Source organism: Pimephales promelas, chromosome 15 (genome assembly GCF_988280905.1).
Source record: "Pimephales promelas chromosome 15, fPimPro1.hap1.1, whole genome shotgun sequence".
NCBI lineage: Eukaryota > Metazoa > Chordata > Actinopteri > Cypriniformes > Leuciscidae > Pimephales > Pimephales promelas.
The window spans coordinates 22,013,531-22,033,293 of record NC_142783.1 but is presented as its reverse complement, the minus strand read 5'-3'; the positions used below and the strand labels follow the sequence as shown (position 1 = coordinate 22,033,293).

The 19,763-nt window shown below is 38.6% G+C and overlaps 1 protein-coding gene across 4 annotated transcripts in view; it reads right to left on the bottom strand.

Moving 5' to 3' along the window:
- dlgap2a (DLG associated protein 2a) overlaps positions 1 to 19,763 on the bottom strand; it is a 128,710-nt gene that overhangs the window by 32,523 nt on the left and 76,424 nt on the right. For 3 of the 4 annotated variants that reach the window (XM_089120363.1, XM_089120364.1, XM_089120365.1), the window contains 2 exons: positions 13,728 to 14,872; positions 2,700 to 2,893 (listed from right to left, as the gene is read on the bottom strand). In XM_089120363.1, coding sequence (XP_088976489.1) covers positions 2,700 to 2,893; positions 13,728 to 14,872 — 1,339 coding nt within the window. Of the gene's footprint in view, positions 1 to 2,699; positions 2,894 to 13,727; positions 14,873 to 16,488; positions 16,969 to 19,763 lie in introns of those variants that run through there. The other variant, XM_089120366.1, reaches the window with a different exon arrangement.

Below are 19,763 nucleotides of genomic sequence, written 5' to 3'. Positions count from 1 at the left end.
ACCCCCGTCATCCAAGATGTTCATGTCTTTCTTTCTTCAGTCGAAAAGAAATTAAGGTTTTAGTCCAGGATTTATCTCAATATAATGCACTTTACTAGTAACCAAACTGAAACCGTTTTTTGGACCTTGAATCGTTTGGTTACCAGTAAAGTGCATTATATGGAGAAAAATCCTGGAATGTTTTCATCAAAAACCTTAATTTGGTATGGGATTTGCAAATCCGTCGACAGATTTAGGACGAGGCCAGTAGCATATAGCATTAGCACCTCAGCTCCACCCACATCACGCCTCTTTACCCATTATATTTTATGGTAGTGGCGAAAGGTGACGTGCTGCCAAGATGGCGACGGCCGCCCACTTTAGGCTTCAAAAACGCTCTTCAGAAACCTACGGGTGACGTCATGGACACAACGTCCATATTTTTTTGGATGCAAAATATTTTTGGTCTATGGTTGCATATCAGTATGAATTGTTAGACCTCCTATATCAGATCATTACTAGGCTACATTACAAACGTGATCATATTTCAATGTGTCTGTCTTTACAATCGCACATAATACAAAATAACAAAGAAATTGAATTTTTAAAATACTTTCTTGATGGAAATAAAATATGAACTTCTACATGATGTTTGTGATATAACTGACCCATATAAGAGAAATTTAGGTCACAGTGAACTCACACTAAACCAACAGAATGAGAGTTTATCACAATGATATCACAGTGGTCTCATATGGTGAGTACACTGCATGAGTGCACTGTAAACTCACATTGTGACCACAGTATGAGTGTATCCTGTAAGTTCACAGTTTGAGCACATAGTGAGTGCGCTGTGAGCTTATCCTTTTCACTCGCTGTGACCTCACATTGTGATCACATCAGTATCCTGGGAGCTCATGGTGAGATCACTGTGAGATCAAATGGTCGACTGGGTTGGCTTTCCGCTGTGCATAAAATTTTTTTTACAGATAAATATATTTTCCTTGCAGAGATTACATTTCAACACATTTAAACATAAATCGCAGTCACGTACTTAAAAGTCCCCCTGTGGAAAAAATCCAGCTTTTAATGTTGTTTATATGCCTATGATGTGATGTTTTAAAAAAGCTTTCAGACAAACCAAATTCATAAGTCAACACCGTTGCTGAGTATTTTCTCCTTAAATCTGCAGTGAACCACCAAGGACAGTCTCACAAACACAGTACTGAAATCACTGGTGTTTCTGACGTCATAAACTACCTTGTAACCAATCAGGTCAACATGTGATTGTCAACGAGTGGATCTCTGAGGTGGTGCGAGTGAGTGGAAACAGGGCTAATCTGCATATTCACAGAACCGCCTATACTAAATGAGGCAAGGGTTACATTCAAGCTATTTTAAGGAATATTTTTCAAGGAAAAATCATTTAAACATGTAATTTTGGCAATCAAAGATGAGTTTTAAGGGAAACAGTTATTGACTACATGGGGACTTTAAGACAGATTTGAACACTTTATACTTAGATCTAATCATCTTACCCATTAAGATATTAATTTATTCTTTTCTTAAAATGGCAACAAAAAAGAGCTTTCTGGAGAATGATTGAGGAAGGGACTATGAAATTCTTAAAAGCAGCCAGCGCTAATAATTTCTTACCTGAATCTCACGCTAACTTACACTGTAGCTAGATATAATGGGACACATCTTTATGTGGAATCCCTGCCGCCTTACAATCTTAATACTGTATAAGTATACTTTTTCATAATACATGATGAATACACTGTTCCATAATCCATCATGAATGCACTGTTCCATGCACCTACTCAAGGGAAGAGCTCATTTGATGTGCTACACTCTCTTTCATTAGATGTACTTTGAGAGAGGCAGACTTGCCAAATTTATAACATCATGTGTCAGAGCTCTGCATAATGGTGTACAGCCCCTGTAATACAGAGCAGAAAATAATCCTCACGTCTGGGGGAGAACAAAGGCACCAGGTGGTATTGTGCGAGAGAGCGAATACAGTGTAACAGGAATATCCTAAAATTCAATGCTGGCTGAAAATAGTACAATATCTGGAATGTATTAACTTCTTAGTGTGTTTAAAATTTATACAAAATGATTGTGACTTTTTTGTTACCAGATATTACTGAAAGTTTAGCTTATTTATGACGTAAATTTAGCATTTGGCATTTAATATTCAGTGCTTGACATGACCAGCAGACTGTAGAAGGATCTCGCCTTAGTCAGAGATGTCTGACTCACACTTGCTTTCTATAATAAACACACAGCATTGCTTTTTGATATGAAGAACACAGATGCAGCAGGTGTCAGTGTGTACTGAATCACTTTCAGCAGCTTATATGATTATATGCGTGTTTGTCATCTTAATTTCTTCAGTTTTTCACTCAAAGTACCAGTATTTCTAAATGCCGGTTTTTAAGAGGTAAACCAGGCTGTACCGTTTTCATACCGAGAGTCTATAATGTTCAATCTGTGATGTGACTGCAGATCTTTCATGATGGCTCATAAAAACTAATTTGCATATTCAACTAAAAGGATCTCACATGTTGCAGAATGTGGGCCTCTGTGATTAGGGATAAATAACTGGTTAATGATTGCATGGCTGTTTTCTACTTCATCACTTTGTGCATTAATCACTCTAATCTCTGATTAGATGGGCTTTCTAATGAGATTCATGGGCTGATCAAAGTTCCTACCTCTGGTCTGAAAGTTGTCTCTGTAGCACGGATTTGACGAGCGCGTCGGGTCGCACGCTTTTCTGCGGGGAGTTTTTAGGGCTGCCGTCAGAGTCTCCGCTGTCCTGATCGCCCATGGCTTTAACATAACTGCTGCTCCGCATCCTTCTGCATGGGATCTCCTCATCTCTCCCTCCCCATTCATCCTGAGGGACCTGTACATACACACATACTGTTTTCATATAACAGATATATAATTATGTATAAATATAGACACACCTTACCCAGATGGACAGAAGGATAGGAAAGATAGCTGTTAGAAAATCTGTTACCTAGTACCTCTGTTCACTTCCTATTTGTTAAGAAATTATTTTTTTCGTGAGCATTTCAGACCCCATTTTGGACCCTTTTCTGTCAAAACTTAGGTTTGATCACTTTTTTGTTCTCTTTTTTCTTACTTTGTATCAGCTGATCACGCTCTGCAATCAGTAATTTCTCCTTGTCTCTTGATTCAGTTCTCTGCCTGTGTGTTTTGAGTTTCCAGCCTATTTTCCCATTATTTTGTTAAGTTTGCGTTGCCTGTTTGTTTTGTTTAGCTTTTCTTTTTCTTACATTTTTCTCTTCTGCTCAGGTGTGCTGCGGTTGCCGGTCTTGGACAGTTCTCCTGGTTTTGACCATCTGACCTGATTCTCAGTACACAGCTGGCCTGCTTGGACTGTCTTGCCATTCTGATTATCAACCTGATCTAAATGGTGAGCTTGGATTTCTCTGATACTGTAGGCTTTTTTTTGATCTCTCTGTTCGTCTGAGCTCGCCTCTCGCTTCAGGATTGGATAATATATTTCCTGATGGACTGATCTGGATTTCGACCCTGACCTGTTTGACTTTCCCTTTTCTCATTGCCCAGAGTTGGTTCTGTGAACTTTAAGTAAAAATGGAGCATCTTTAAAAGTAGATATGTCTGTTTATGAAGCAGTCAGCAAGAACAAGAAAATAAGAACACTGTATGCATTAAACGGCCGGATGCTCATTAAAACAGAGTCCAACACAATTCATTGCCAACACCGCTGACATAGTGACATTGTCACGGCTGTTATCCATCACCTATTCTGGCTGACATTTAATTCTTGGCACTTTCCCCAAGAACATCTTCACAGACACCACTTATCACAGACTATCTTTACATGTGGACAGTGACTGAGTAATATTACCATTGTTGTCATGATCTCTCTTCCTGTGAATGAACAATGTCTCATTGAGATCTGATAAGTGACTGAACGATCAAACAAGGCACTGACACATTTATGATGTGTTATTCTTTCACACTAGCAGAGAACAAGTTTATCACCTAGCAACCGTCCTCATCCTCATAACCTTCATAACACTACTTTGCATTAGTACTCAGAAAACATCCTCTCAGACCAACACATTTTTATAGGCCAAGAGATGAATTCATTATAACATAGTAACAGAAGAACTCTACAGTGCTCTAACAGGAATATTTTTACTCCTGTTGTTAAAAACTCTTTTTTTCAGTGGAACATAAAAGGAGGATCTGGAAGAACTGTGCCGGTCACTTTTTTTCATGTCACTACATTGAACGGAGACGGAGATTTCAAAGCTTTCAAAAGGAACCCCAAATTACCATAAAAGTGATACATATGACATTCCAAGTAGTTCTATAGGTTTTAATAAAAAGCAATCTTGAATTTAATCAAATTTCAAATTTAAGATCTTCTTGGAACATTCATGAAAGTTCAAACAATTTATTCTTCTTATATTGTTATTCAAAAGTTTGGGGTAAGATTAAAAAAAGAAGAAGAAGGATAATGAGCATGACCTCTGCACGCCACACAGGCCTCGTATCTCCAATAGAGGAGCTATGGAAGCATAAAAGGAAGACTGTCAAAACTGGACTAAAGAGGACCAAGCCTGGACTTTACATTATGTTTTGTTGATGTGTGTCCAGCAGTTGTCTGCGAAGGGTTGACGCTTTTACTTTCGTTATGTTGTTTCTTTATTTATGAATCATTTAAAGTATGTGAAATGTTCGCCGGTTCCCACCTCCTTCTTCCCTTATCAACATACCTTTTTATAATACTTTTTTGTAAGCAAAGACGCATTAAATTGAACAAAAGTACGAGGTAAAGACATAATGCTACAAAAGATTTGAAATAGGTGCTGTTCTTTTGAACTTTCTATTTCAGTTTATAATTGAATTTTTTCTTGAGCAACAAATCATCATATTAGAATGACTTCTGAAGGATCATGTGACAAGACTGGAGTAATGAGGCTGAAAATACATCATATGTCACTTTGTCATCACATGAATAAATGTAAAAAAATAAAATAAAATAGAAAACGTCTCGGTTACGTATGTAACCCTCGTTCCCTGAGTACAGGGAATGGATACGTGTCGTCGGGGGAGTTCCCTGACGAATTGGGATCACGTTAGGGAGCCTATTGCCTTCGAGAGAATTAAAAATGAGCCAATAACATTGGCATGCAAAATTTGCATTCCGCGAGCCGCCTACCAGCACGAGTATAAAAGGCGGAAGTAAACACTGCATGACGCTTTTCGCTGAGGAGCCGAACAGTGTCCAGTCCTTCGCGAAAGTACAGCAACATGGCCAAGCGACGACAAGTCTCTGTTCCCGAGGGTTACATACATAACTGAGACGTTCCCTTTCGTCCTGGGAACTCCGACGTGTCGTTGGGGGAGTTCCCTGATGAATTGGGATCCCTAATAATACACCATCGTGCTGGCCCCTTCCAGCGCCCAGCTACACTACCCTGCAGCAGTTTCTTAACAAATTGCGGGAGCTAGCTAGTGGACATGGATAACACTGGGAAAGCGTGCCCTAACCCGTACCCGTAACACCAGCCGCCTGGTGAGGGCCGGGAATACACACATGTACTAACCCAGAGGGATAGTGAAACATGTGGCAGTCCCCCAGGTAGTCCCAATCCAAGGGAAGTGGGAGCGTACTCAGCAGGGACGACAAAATGTGTCTGTCAAGGGGAAGACACGGCTGCAATGAACGTGGCATTATGGGTCACCGAAGAGACCACTGGACAAACACCCAGTCTACAAACAACTCCCTAAGAGGTAGCAGACCTGGCACCAGCGGTCCGCCATGCCTGGCACCGGAGGGGTGATGGAGGAACTCACAAGGCTCACCAACGTAGGGCGCCAACGGAGCAGAAGACGTACGTATCCAGCCAGACACAACCTATTTCGCTGTATTTTTGTATCCTATAACATGCAGTCAAATGTGACACTCTACAATAGCCAGTTTAGATATTTCATGTGTTCTAGCACACCTGGTACAATGAATGAAGCCCTTGATTAGATACTGTACATCAGGTGTGCTTGAGACATCACCTGTTTTGAAGATATGTGCTGTTTTGAGGGATTCTATTCAGGTAGTTGAATAATTTTAAGACTGCAGAAGTCATTAAAAGTGGCATTTTCCATTAAATTTTGGGAAACCACTTGAAACATTTGTTGTGTCGAGTAATATTTCAATTACTTTTGTTTGATTTGAACAGCTGAAAGTCAGAACATTTTGGCAATAGAACTGATTTGCAATGGGGGTTGAATAATTTCGATTACAACTGTATGATATTTAAAATAAAACGGCTTTATTAACTCTGTGTCCTGACTGTGTCCTGCCCTTTCGTCCAGGTCACGGGGCACATTTCAATGGCCTTGTGGTCTTTAGCATTCTGCAAGAAGAATTATTCTGATCCAGGAGTCAATGAAAATTAGTAAATGTCACAGACACCCTTATACACACACCCACACACATACACACACATAATCCATAGAAGTCTTTAGGTTAATTAAGTCTTGAAGGACACTGATATTTTTAGACATTTAATTAACCAAAAACGCCAGAGGACAGACACAATCTGTGGTGTAAAACTCTTGATAAATCACTGAGATTTGAGTCCCACTCCCCCAGTATGGAAGGCCCATATGACCAAGGCTGTAAACAGTGTGACATATAGGCTATGTCGCACGTGCCACGAAAAAAACGATGAATAAATTTTCCACAGTGGCATGCGAGCGATAGAGTTTTGCATGTATGTGAGACAGAGCGACATGTTTCTGCAAGTGAGCATTTGTTGTATGTTTGATTGTGTGCACGACATAGCGATTTGGCTTAGTGTTATCATGGAATCACAAAGGCAGTGATTTTTGATTAAATATATGCACAAAATGTTTCATTGTGAAGTGCAGTACTGGTCAGAGCAGATTGATTGGTTTATGTACTCAGCACATATCGTCAGTCGAGCGTTTGAAATAACTTCCTTTTCTGATCTGACATGGCTTCATAACATAGAATGAGGTAAAAATGATATAATTTTATAGTATTCTTTACAGTGATAAGTCTATGTTGATTAGCATTGCATTATAAATATACTATATTCTTATGAAAATACCAGAGATGTCTAAAACAACACAGATAAACCATATATTGTTGCAATCGTATGTTTATTGTCTTCATGTTTCATCAGTCAAAATGTCTCTATCTGCATTTTATTCTGCTACAGCGATATTTGTCTGCCTTTGTCCATTTAAGTGGCTTCTTGAAGCGTCATCGGTTTTATGACTCCTATGAGTCTCACTTGTGGAGCGTCCTTCGGCTACCATTATAAAAGAAACAGACTGCTCACAGTCACACCACCCTATTTTGGGTAAGAAACAAACAACCTTCTCTCTAAAGAAATAGCAAGGTCAAGGTCATGTTTTTTGCAGACAGGAAAATTTCGGCAATCCATATATAAAAACATTAAAACAAACAATAAGCATAGAACATTATTAAGTATCCAAAGCCTAAAACTTCCACAGTAAAAGGAACATGGCAATGTGCCTCTACACCACCAACGAACCCCTGCCAACCCACCCCCCACCCTCCCTACCCGCTCCCCCCATGGCTAAAACACATAAGGTGATATACATAGCAAAGAGTGTCATACTGCTATTTTTATTCATTATCTGAACATAAATAACAGAAACAGAAATATGAACATAAGCGGATCCATACGTTTTTCTGCAGTGTATGTGATGAACTGCACTACTTGTGGTTGCTTTCAGAGATGGTAATAAACATTTTATAATTGTGTTACAAATGGGTGGCCTGTGGGTCACGATTAGCCACGCTAAACGTGCCCTGCTGTTTAAAACGTGTATCGCTATTCATTTAACATTTCAACCATCTTGACCTGACACATTTTTATCGATTTTCAACCGGTTGCGATTGAATCGTTACACCCCTATTTCAGTGCATATGCCTTTAAACGATGATGAGCCCCTCCGCCCCTCTGTTCTGCGGGCGTTTCGACAACACACACGGAGTGTTGCCTTGACAACAATTGAGGGTATATTTTGGAGAAAGAGTGGCAGCGGGAGTCTCTGAGGACTCTGTGCAACCATATCAGTTTGAACCGGAGTCAGACCCGAACTAATTAAGGCTCAAACAATTAAGGCTCAAACAGGACGTTTCTGAATGGTTGGTTAACATAATGTCACTTTGATCTATCTTTGTGTACTGGCAGGGTAGAGTAACTTAGTGAGATGTAAGAGCGCTATGTGTTTACTGATGTATACGTACTCAGTTTGTAATAACACAATAACCATAACGCATTGTTCATTATAAACGTGAAATTATGAATTATATTGAGAACGTCATACATATAAAACATGGCGTAATGTACCCTGAGTGTAAACCTTAGCCGCATTGATCGTGAAGCGTGCAAGCAATTTGCAAAGATTAATATAAAGGTTAATACAATTTTACACTCTCTTCTTCTGGAGGTGCACCGATTCTTTTTTCAGGAGTAGCTTCTTAGCAAAACCAGCTTTAAAACCGAGCCGAGTCGTACCCGGCCGCGCAGTGGAAAAGCGAGCCGACTCATACTCAAACTCATACTCAAACTACAATAAGATTTTCTGTATAAGACATTTAAATCTCAAAATAGTGAAACAACATAATTAAATTCAGAGAAGCACTAAATGTTAACAATGTGTGGGAGTTGAATTCCTTTTTTTTGCCCTAATTCAGTTTAAGCCATTTAAATTAGTTCAATATTAAAGCTATTTTTACGTGTTTGTTTTTGAACAAGTGTATCTGATTATCTCGTCTGAAAGTTCAAACATGTTTAAACTCATTTAGGGGACAAACAGCAACACAATTAGCATCTGCTGTCACCGACATTCCCTAACCCATCCACTCACAAACAAACACACACACACACACACCAGCTGTTTCTGACCTCTTTAGTTATCCGACTCACAATTTGAGTTGTTGTTGAGACAGAGTCTCTTTGAGTCTCTCTCTGTCTGAGTATGTGTGTGTTTAAGAGTTGCTGTTTGTCTCCTGCTGGCTTCTAAACAGTCTTATTAATTGGTTATTAGATTCACCTCCACTGACCTATCAAAAAATCTATTAAAATGCAATCCTCTCTTCTACAGAGGCAGTTGAAGAATACAGAGTGTCAAGGAACAAGGTGGAATCATAATGAGAAGAGTAAACTGTGCGTCAAAGTTAAAAGGAGTTTGTGGTTAGACGCTGCTAGGCTAAGCTAAAGTGGACTGTTATATAGAGTGATCTTTTATTATTCAGAGAATGAATACTTCCGAAGATCACAGTGCAGTGGACTGAACCCAGTGATGTTTGACAACCTCTACTGAAATGTCAAAGTCAAAACTTTATTCCTTTCAGAGTTACTCTTAACAGAGATTCACACAAAGTTGAGGAAAGTTCAACTTTATGCAAATGAGCAACAGTGTGACGAGGTGACTACCAATAGGACTAAAGACACTGCAGAACATGTGATTTGTCTCCTTTGAGTGTAGATAAAAAGATAAGTTATGTTATTATGAGCAATTTCAATGTTTTACATGTTTCCACATGCAGGAATACAATAAAACATGACCAATGAAAAACCATGTCAGAATTATCGTTGTTTCAAGTTAGTTATTTATATTCATTATATGATGTATTGTGCACTGCTGCAATTTATATAAAAACACATTATCATTCGGAATACTTATTTTAGTAGGACCAACATTTCTTTAGAAGCAATCCATCTAATTTGTGATTTTCAAAAGTTATTTAAGCCAATTACACAGGCAAACAACAATGTTAAGGAATCCAGAATTAGAAACACTTACTATCAATAAGCTTAAGTGAACACACCCATGCTAAAGTTGACTAAAAATAGGAATAAAAAATAATCCTATTGCCTTAATTAAAAAAATGAGGAAGAATCCAACTGAAGCATTGAGAACTTTGTAAGTGTACAGACCGTTTAATAAGAAGATACTTTATTTAGACAGTTCACTTTGTGTATACAGACAGGAGCCATCTTGGAAAACAGTCACGACAAGTCAAACCACGAACGTCATGCTGAGTGATCTGAACTGTACGAAGTTCAGCGAACTTCTGAACTGTATGAACGGCGTTCGGGGATCGACATATCGAGACTATTTTCTAAGATGGCTCCTGTCTGTATTTACGAAGTGAACTGTCTTTATAAAGTATCTTCTTATTAAACAGTCTGTACACTTATAAAGTTCTCAATGCTTCATTTTGCATGTATGGATCATTATGTTATGGATGTATCATTATGTTACTGTGTTAGTGTGGGGCTATTTTGAGCCTTAATAGTGGTATAAACTACAGTAGCGATTTCTTTTTACATCGTAAATGCCCCCAGTACTAGCATTATACGCTAAACAGTTTTTAGAGTTAAAACTCTTTACATTCGATTATCATGAAAACAAATCTCAGAGAACGATTGTACCAGTGTTTTATTAGACCAAAGGTTCATTTTGTGCCGGAGTTCTCCTTTAATTATAGTGCCCAGTTTGAATGTTCATAAGATTCAAACAGACCGCAACTGGAACTGCTGTCCATCACAGCGCTGAGGCTTCTGTCCACAATGAACTGCTGTCCTCCTCAAAACATAATCAATGATTTATGTAAGAAGTGTTGAAACGTGGAGGAAACCCTTGCCAAAATCATCTCATAAACAATTTAGCATTGATTTTTATCCAAAACACAATCTCAGCTAATGATTGAATCTACTCACGACATGGAATCCGTGATGAACAAACACCAAAAATAGCTGCTTCATTGCTATTATTCAGCTGGCAGTGTTCAGGACACAGGGCTATCAGAGTGAAGGGGCGAACGTCCCTCCCGGAGAGTTTGCGTCACAGCAGGCTGCATCGATAACAGCAGCCAAAAATAGCCCCGGCATGATAGACGGCGCAGGCTATTTTTGTTGGGGTCAAGAGTAACTATTAAACGCCTGACCCAGAGATGCATCCCAGTCATTGACTGCTGGATGGTTTCTGTCCTCTTTCTGCAGGCTGATGTTTAATCCATTTGGACATATTTGAAGTACAAACACACTTAAGCTAATTGGTGTGCTAAGAAAGACAGATGGGAAGAGTTATTTTCATCCCTCAGTGAAAGTCCACATTTTTGTCACAGATGCATTTGAGCTGAAATTAGAATTAGGAGTGATTACTGATGAAAACCAATTAGTCTTTTTTTAAAAATTTCTATTTTTTCTATGTTTTCCCATCACAACTTACAAAAGTTAAAATAGACTTCCTATTTGTTCCCATCACAACTTACACAACTAACCTCACTGACCAATGAAAGTATCAGCATAAAAGTAGCAGATTCACACCTGAATAATATCAGGCACATTAATCTTCTGTCACTGCCATGTTGACAAAAAAAATTGCATAGGATATAACCTCAGAATTGTCTAAGTTTACTCATTGGGACCTAAATTACATCTCCACAAGCCTTGAATTAGGTTCTCTCTGGAAACTTTGGATTCTTTCTTTCCCAGAGGAAACACTCAGATCCATCCATTCATTAATTATCTCAAATGGGCCATAAGCCTCACTGCTTCTGCTGTGATATTGCATAAGTCCAGGACTGGTAGATTCTGCTGTGTCAGCAGATGTTTACTGAGGGTGTTTTTTCATACCTGCTGAACTGCTTGAGTCAGACCCCTGCAACACTAACTAGTTCTTCTGACAGACCAGCATACAGTATGTTGTGTTTTGGATGCTGGTCTTTTGAACTGGCACAAAAGAGTCATTTGTTAAGGAATCCAATAGTTTGGTCAGTCAGATGGGGTGCTGCTGAATAAGAAGTGCAGGGAACTCTTTTGTCAACTTTGGACATGGCATGAATTTGGCATGTGCAAGAACCATTAACACAACCAAGTTAAATAAAAGGACTGTTAAAAAAAAAAAGAAAAAAAAAAGAAATGTAAACCCGTAGAGAAAGGAAAGATTTATCGCGGAACAGTTCAAGCTGCAGCTTGGCAACGCCCTCTTTTTTAAGAAAGCCAATCATATGTCAAGGTCCTGGCGCGGAACTTACCACTCAAATCACCTGAACAAAGAAATAAATAATATGTTTGTATAATACAAAACTGTAAAAATTATAAAATGTCTATTTTTGGTAAATTTAGTTTTACTTTGCTGGTAATTCACATACTATTTAACTAGATGACTAAAATGGAATTATTTGCCTTTTCAAAAAAAAAAAAAAAAAAAAAAAACACAACCAAGTCCAGCATACAACACCGGGAAAAAGATTTCAATTTGATTTAAAACTACAAGGTCAAAAAAATTATCATCATGCATTAATTAATCGTCCACAATAAGGTCAATGCCATGAGTTTAGAAAATAGTGTGAATTTTAATTTTACTGAGAACTTAAAAAAATGGAACCAGTTCTGAATAAGAATAAAGCATTATCCTAATATAAAGTGAGGCTGAAACAAGTCAAATTCTAACATGGGACAAATTATCTAAAGCAATATCCCTGTCCTCTTTAAAGCAGGTCTAGTACTATTAAAACATCTACCATGGGAATGTACTAAAACACAATAATGATCCCATCAGGACAAGCAATTTCCAGGAGTATTCACATAGTAGCTGTACTCTACTGTGACAGATATGTGATTCATTTCAGCAATTTTGGAAACGGATTGCATTTTGCTTCAATGCTAACCTGTGGCAATCCAGCATCCATCCATACATAGGATAAACAGGCCTAATTGTACAAATGAACTAGAAAACAGCAAGAAGCTATTTACAGCGGTCTGACAGCACCATGAATAATGGTGTGTTCATTATTCCCGACGAAATGTGATGCTTTCTGAAAATCACGCATTTGCACAGAAAGATCAATGCTAATCAATATGACTCATTGTTTGCAATAATTCTGTACATAAACAACAGGAACAAACTGGTCTAGTAAGAGTGACAAGACCAATACATCTGCCTTTCAATTTAGCCCATTAGCACCACACAACAACACCACCACCACTACACACACACACACACTTCAATCAGGCTATATTCTCCATCAGCGAAAACAAACATATTTCCATCTATGTAACAACCCTTTCATTGGACTATTACTTTTGACTCTGCTGGGAACCCCCTGAATAGTAAACAACAAGCTACAGGCACCAATAAGCCATGGATCAGAAAGTAGCCACACACAGGTTTGTTTTAAAAATGAATAGCATTACTCCCCAAACAGATGCAAACACTGAAACTGATCTCAGAGCAGTGGTTCTCATACCCCCATTGTTCACTTCAATATTCAAATGCTTCTTCATGATTCTTCCAGGTGGTTATTTTTTTTTTTTCTGATTAAGAATTAAGGACACATTTTGTTTTTAAATCACAATATAAAATATGTTTGTACTTGGCAAAAATGTATGCTCATAATTTAAAAAAAAAATTGATATTAATGCATGACTTTTCCAGGTTTAGAATCACTGTTTTATAATTAGGGTAGCTCATTCAGTATATACAGTTTTTTTTAGATTGTGGATTCTCGGTTCTTTTGTTGGTGAATTAAAATAAGAAATACCTTGCGTTTTAGTTGTTGTAGTTTAAATTTATTTTAAGCCATCTTGATTTTGCTGAAGTCCCATGGTTGAGAACCACTGTCCTCACCAGTAGTCACATCTTCATGCAAGAGATCTCACCTGCAAAAAATGACAAGGCCTCATGGAGGACTTCAGATCTTGAGGCATGGTCGGTTTCTCTAAGTTGAGGGAAGATTTGCGGTAGGCTTCCTTAGCCTGGCTGACGGTTAGCGTCGACCAAGAGCTGCGCTTCATAAATTTGCCCTCCGGGGCCATAGCAATGCTCTCGCATGCCGAACATTTTACGTCGTTGTTGCTTTTGGAGGTCTTGAGAGAAAGGTCGCCAAAGTGCCCATGGTCTGGGTAACAGTGAGTAATATGATCTCCATGGTGCCGACTCATGATGCTGGGAGTCCGGTAGGTGCTGTCGCTGTCCAAGTTGTCGTCAGAACTCCACCAGCCAGCTATCCCTGAGCGTTGCTTGGAGTCTGACTTGCGTTCCTTGCTCTTACTCCGTTTGCTGTGTTTGTGATTTCCATGGTGATGTCCGTGATGGTGGTGGTGGTGATGTCCGCTGTCTGAGCGAGAGTCTCCCTTGGTGCCATTCATCTTAGACGACCCCTCGAGTGAGTGTGATTTGGTGAAGAGCTTCTGGACGGAGTGCACCAGGTGGCGGATGCGCCCAGGACTCTCGTTGCGCTGCTCGCTGCTCGTGGTGGTGGCGGACGTGCGCTGGTACTGCAGCGTGTGGAAACCATCTCTATGAATCGGCAGCTGCTTCTCAAATTGATCGAGGAGGTTCGCGGGAATGCGGTTCATCTTCCCGGACCCGCCGCCCCCACCACCGCCAACACTGATACCGACCCCTCCACCGCCGTTGCCACCGTGAGAAGTGGAGCCGTCATCCCGCGAGCCGTCGTGGTGTGAACTGTAGTGCATTCTGGGAAAGGTGCTGCTGGAAACGTGGTCAGATGCCATGGAAATGGGCATCACCATGCACTCTGAGTGGATGGAGCTGCGGGGCGAGCAGCGGTGCGGATCCAGAGGGAAGCTCTCGGTCGGGCTGAGCAGGTAGGGAGAGCGAGGGTCGGGGCCGACATGCTGCAAGTGATCAAGGGACTGATCGCAGTCTGGCAGCCCACAGGTGTGTCCTGATGTAAAGGTGAGCTGAGGACGGCCACTTGATAAACCTTTCATATTCCTGGGAGGGGAGGGGTAGCTGTCTTCATCGAAGTACGACGGTGGAGACCATGAATCCAGCTGATCTGTGAAAGACAAAGAGAGGAAAAGATAAGAGAGAGTGAGTGAGTGTGGCATTCAGCATCAGTTTAGAACTTGTTCAACCTAACTGAAGTTTCCCCATGGGCATGTAGGAAGCACTAATACATGTTTGCAAAACAGTGTGGAGGGATTCATACAAGTGTATCACTAATTCACTGAGGTTTCCTGAATTCCAGAGATCCTCGTGAACCTCTGTACAGTCATGGAAAACCCAACACTCGAATGAATGGAAGGAAATCGAGTCGTCTGGACAAAAGCACATCCCATAGCCCTCCGCCGATCCTCTCCATCTGGTCCTGCCAGGCCTTAAAAGGACTGAGTTGCAAGCCTTGCCATTTTTCCAATGCAAAGTAAAATAATAGCCTATCATTTCAGAACCGCTGGGCCATCCGTCAAAGCCGGCGCCGGAGAGAGAGGGAGCATTTCGAGGTGCTTCAGCGCTTGTCCTTGAGAGACATTGCTCAGAGATTAAAACCACATTCACTGTGATCTTTCATCACAGTCACATATGGGCAGCCTGCCGCTATCTTCATCAGAGCTAAGGCTCAGAGATGCTGCTTTTCACATCCAGCCATTTGTCCTTTCTGTCACAACTATTTCATGCTGCTGGATCATGTGTCATTTCACAAAGGTGATTAATGTGAATTTTCATGAGGTGAAAATACAGGGTAATGCATATTAAAATAAAGGTCATTTTTCTATTGATAAAATAGTGTAAAAGAACATGTCAGGTTTAATTAGTTTTACTTGTCAAATTCATTCTGTTTGAATCTCTGGGATATTTTTTAATTTTTAATCATTTTAAAGTTTTATTTTATATCAGAGTAAAAAAAACATTTGGAACAATTTAAAAAATATTCACATTATGTGCAAGTATGCGTATATGTAATGCATTGAACCTCCTATTTTATCTACAAAAAAATTATCAAATTATATTAATTAAAAAAATCTATATCAAATTATTGATAATGTCCTTTTAAGTGTTACATACACTGGTACAGACCTCTAGACCTCTGATGACTTGAATTTGACCACAAGAATCAAACATGATAGCAGTACCGTGGTCACACCACAATGCAAAGCACAGTACATAGTCAGACTGAAGATTATTTCCCTTAATTATTAGCGCTACATTCATGTGGGTTGTGCCATGGCCAACTGAATATTACTTACTTTATCTCAATAACTTCACTCACACAACATACATTAATCATATTGTAGCATAGCTGATTGTAAACTTATGAGAATTACTGAGAGTTCACTTACACCTGTCTTGAAACATCCATCGACATATAAAGAATATACTACCTTTTAAAAGTTTAAAGAATGAATACTTTTATTCAACAAAAAATGCTTTAAATTGGTCAAAAGTGACGTAAAAGACATGTAATGATACAAAAATTATATTCATCATATAATTCTGGGGGGAAAAAAACTTACCAACCCCAAATGTTTGAACAGTAGTGTATTTCTAACAAACACACCGACTTCAGAAAAGAAGAACGTACGCATATCTGCTTCACACTTGGTGTCAATTTGGAAAGCAACTAATTCAGAAATTCTCCCCTGTGTTTAATTAGAGCACAAGCAGAGTACTGACCAATAAGGAGATCCTTAGCTCAGGTCAGCACACAACATAATGATGCCCGAGTCCATCTTGATTGAAGAGGACCTAAAGGAGAATGTCAAGTTTGTTTATTCCGAGTGTGTGAAAGAATCAAGATAGCGAATCACAAAGAGGCTCTTCATTAAAATGAAACTTTGTAAGAGGCTGAACAACACAGAGAATCACATTAAAGCACAGCCAGAACAAACAGTCCTATTTGGATCAACATCTGTAAACTCCAGCCAATGCAGCCGCTTGATTACGTTCTTCCAAAGGTTAAAAGCAAAGAACCTTCAAGGAATCAGATTTGTTCATCAGAAAATCGAAGCAATGCGATTGTGTCCTTAACTCCCAGAAGGCTCTGTAATAAACCACAGTTACATTTCTGAATCTGAGGGGACGGATAAAACTGACAGGATCAGAATGGTTCTGGTCTCATTGGAGATGTAATAGTCTTGCAGCAGTCTGTTGTTGGTTATTTCTCCTTCATCCAAATCCAACACAACTGCAGTGAAATATCTGGAGACAACAACAGAGAAGCACAGATTGCAGACTGAAATTAACAAAGCACAAAGTCCATGCCAAAGGGAGTGAAGCTCTCCAAAAAATAAATAAAAACCTGCCTTGAACGCCTAATTTGTAGTCCTGCTATTACTTTCATAATTTAACTATGTCACCATGTAACACATTTTGCACTGTTTACTGTAAAAAGCTAACTTTAAAAAAGGCAACCTATCAAATTCAACTTTTTAAGTTATTTCTAATTTTTCAGTTATTTCTAACAAACTATTTTGTTCCAGATAAAGTCAACTTTAAAAGTCAACTTTGCTGTTCATGAATTAAGTAGCAGGTAGTTTTTTTGATCTTAAAATTTCTTGTCAAGGCACCAATAAATGTTTAGGAATGCATGGAGCTATAATCGTTGTTTTTTCATCTCCATGTTTTATTTTCAACGTAGCTACACAATATGAACAACATTTTCCTCTTAAACTAGAGGAATACTTTTTATCTGCAGGCAAATAAATTGCATAAGTTGCAATAAGAAGCAAGCACATATAGCCAAACTCAACACACACACAAATATCAAACATGGTAATGATCAAAAATTGTAATTCTGTAAAATTATGAGCTCTGAAACATATGACAGCTAAATAAATGTGTAGTTGGAAGGCTGTCGAGGAAATGCTGGAAACACATCATTGCATGGACTTCCTAAGAATGTAAGAGAGGTATATAAAAAATATATACAGGTCCAAGTCGCACATGTGAAGGTGGTTTGGATTTGGGCAAAACTGACATAAGTAGTATTTACAGTGCCTCCAGAGATAAAACATTAGGGTTATGGTAAAGGGCTTTATATATATATATATATATATATATATATATATGCAATTATTTGATAAAAAATACAAAAATAAAACAGTAATATTGTGAAATATTATTACAATTTAAAACAGCGGTTTTCTATGTGAATATAGTGAAGTGTCATTTATTCCTGTGATCAAAGCTGAATTTACAGCATCATTACTCCAGTCTTCAGTGTCACATGATCCTACAGAAATTATTATAATATGATGCTCAAGAAACATTTATGATTATTATCCATGTAGAAAACAGTTTTTTACATTTTTATTTTAGGATTTTTTTGATGAATAGAATGTTCAAAAGAACAGAATTGATCTGAAATGGAAAGCTTTTGTAGCATTAATCACTACCATTCAAAAGTTTGATGTCAGTAAGAATTTATTTTTTATTTTGGGGGAAAGAAATTAGCAAATACTTTTATTCATCAAGGATGAGTTAAATTGATCAAAAGTTACAGTAAAGACATTTATAATGTTAGAAAAGATTATTTAAATAAATGCTGTTCTTTTGAACTTTCTATTCATCATAGAATTTTGGGGGGAAAAATTGGTACACGACTGTTTTCAACATTGAAAATAATATTTTGTGGGTTTTTTTTTTTTTTTTGCATAAAATCAGCATATTAGAATGATTTCTGAAGGATCATGTGACACTGAATACTGATGTGTAATCAGCAACAATAATGATGTTGAAAATTCAGCTTTCAAATCACATTTAAAAAAATATTAAAATAGAAAAGTCATTTTAAATTGTGCATAATATTTCACAATATTACTGTTTGTCTTTTTTTTTTAATCAAATAAAGCAGCCTTGGTGAGCAGAAGAGAGACTTCATTTAAAAACATACAAAATCTCACTGATCTAAAACTTTTGACCGGTAGTGTATACACACACACACACACCAATTTGACTGATTCGTTAAGAAGAACTGACTCAAAAGGTTTATTTATTCGTGAATCGGACTACAGGGGTCATGCTGCATGTTTTTTGCTTGGAGAGTAAGAACCAGTTCTCGATTTTGAATTGTAAATAAAACACCCGGGTATTTACCAGGGTTGAAAACTTTGAAAATAAGGTCTGATTCTTGACCATGTCTGAAATGGGCCTTCCTGTGGTGAATGGAGAGGGCTCTTGATCTCAGTATGGGTTCAGAGGAGGTCATCAGAGGCTCTAGATGTTTGTGTGAGTGTTATCCCACTGTTTGCCGGTGCTCTACAGCCTCAAGCATTTCCTCATCCCATGATTTCAGTATTCTTACCCTGGAAGGTCCCTGCTGAATAAATACGGCTTACTGCAGCATCCTGCATACTAACAACATGAGTGCAATCAGCCACAGGCGCCTTTGCATCTCTCCCTGTTTCTCTTTCTCTTGTCTCTCTGCGGGGGACAGCAGGTAGAAGCTTCATTTTGCTGACTCTGTTACTACAGCAGCACTAGAGAAGACAAATGATCCATCTACCACATTAACACTAGAAAAAGGACCTGATGGATCTGTTAAAACCGCACAGCCACGACAACAGCTCTGACAAAACAAGTGAGCTCCCTATAGACTACATAGGGACCATTCTTGCCATCAAGGATCCTCATAAGTGAACACACTTTAGACTTTCAATGGATTTAGATGTTAGCAGCAAAATAACATGAGCATAAAAATACATATTGTGCAATGTTTTTTACTACACTTTTGACAAACTTTTAAATAGGCATATAAAAAAGGTTTACTCAGACCTTATTACAATGCATTCTGGGATTACATGCAATGCTGCTTTAGATTTACCTAAAATGAGGTATCTTAAGAGGCAGAATAATTATGTGTAAGAAACCATATGAATGCAGGAGATATCTCTATTTTGTCACTCCAACATGCGTCATTAAGCAGAATGTTCCCACAATGTACTTTGTTC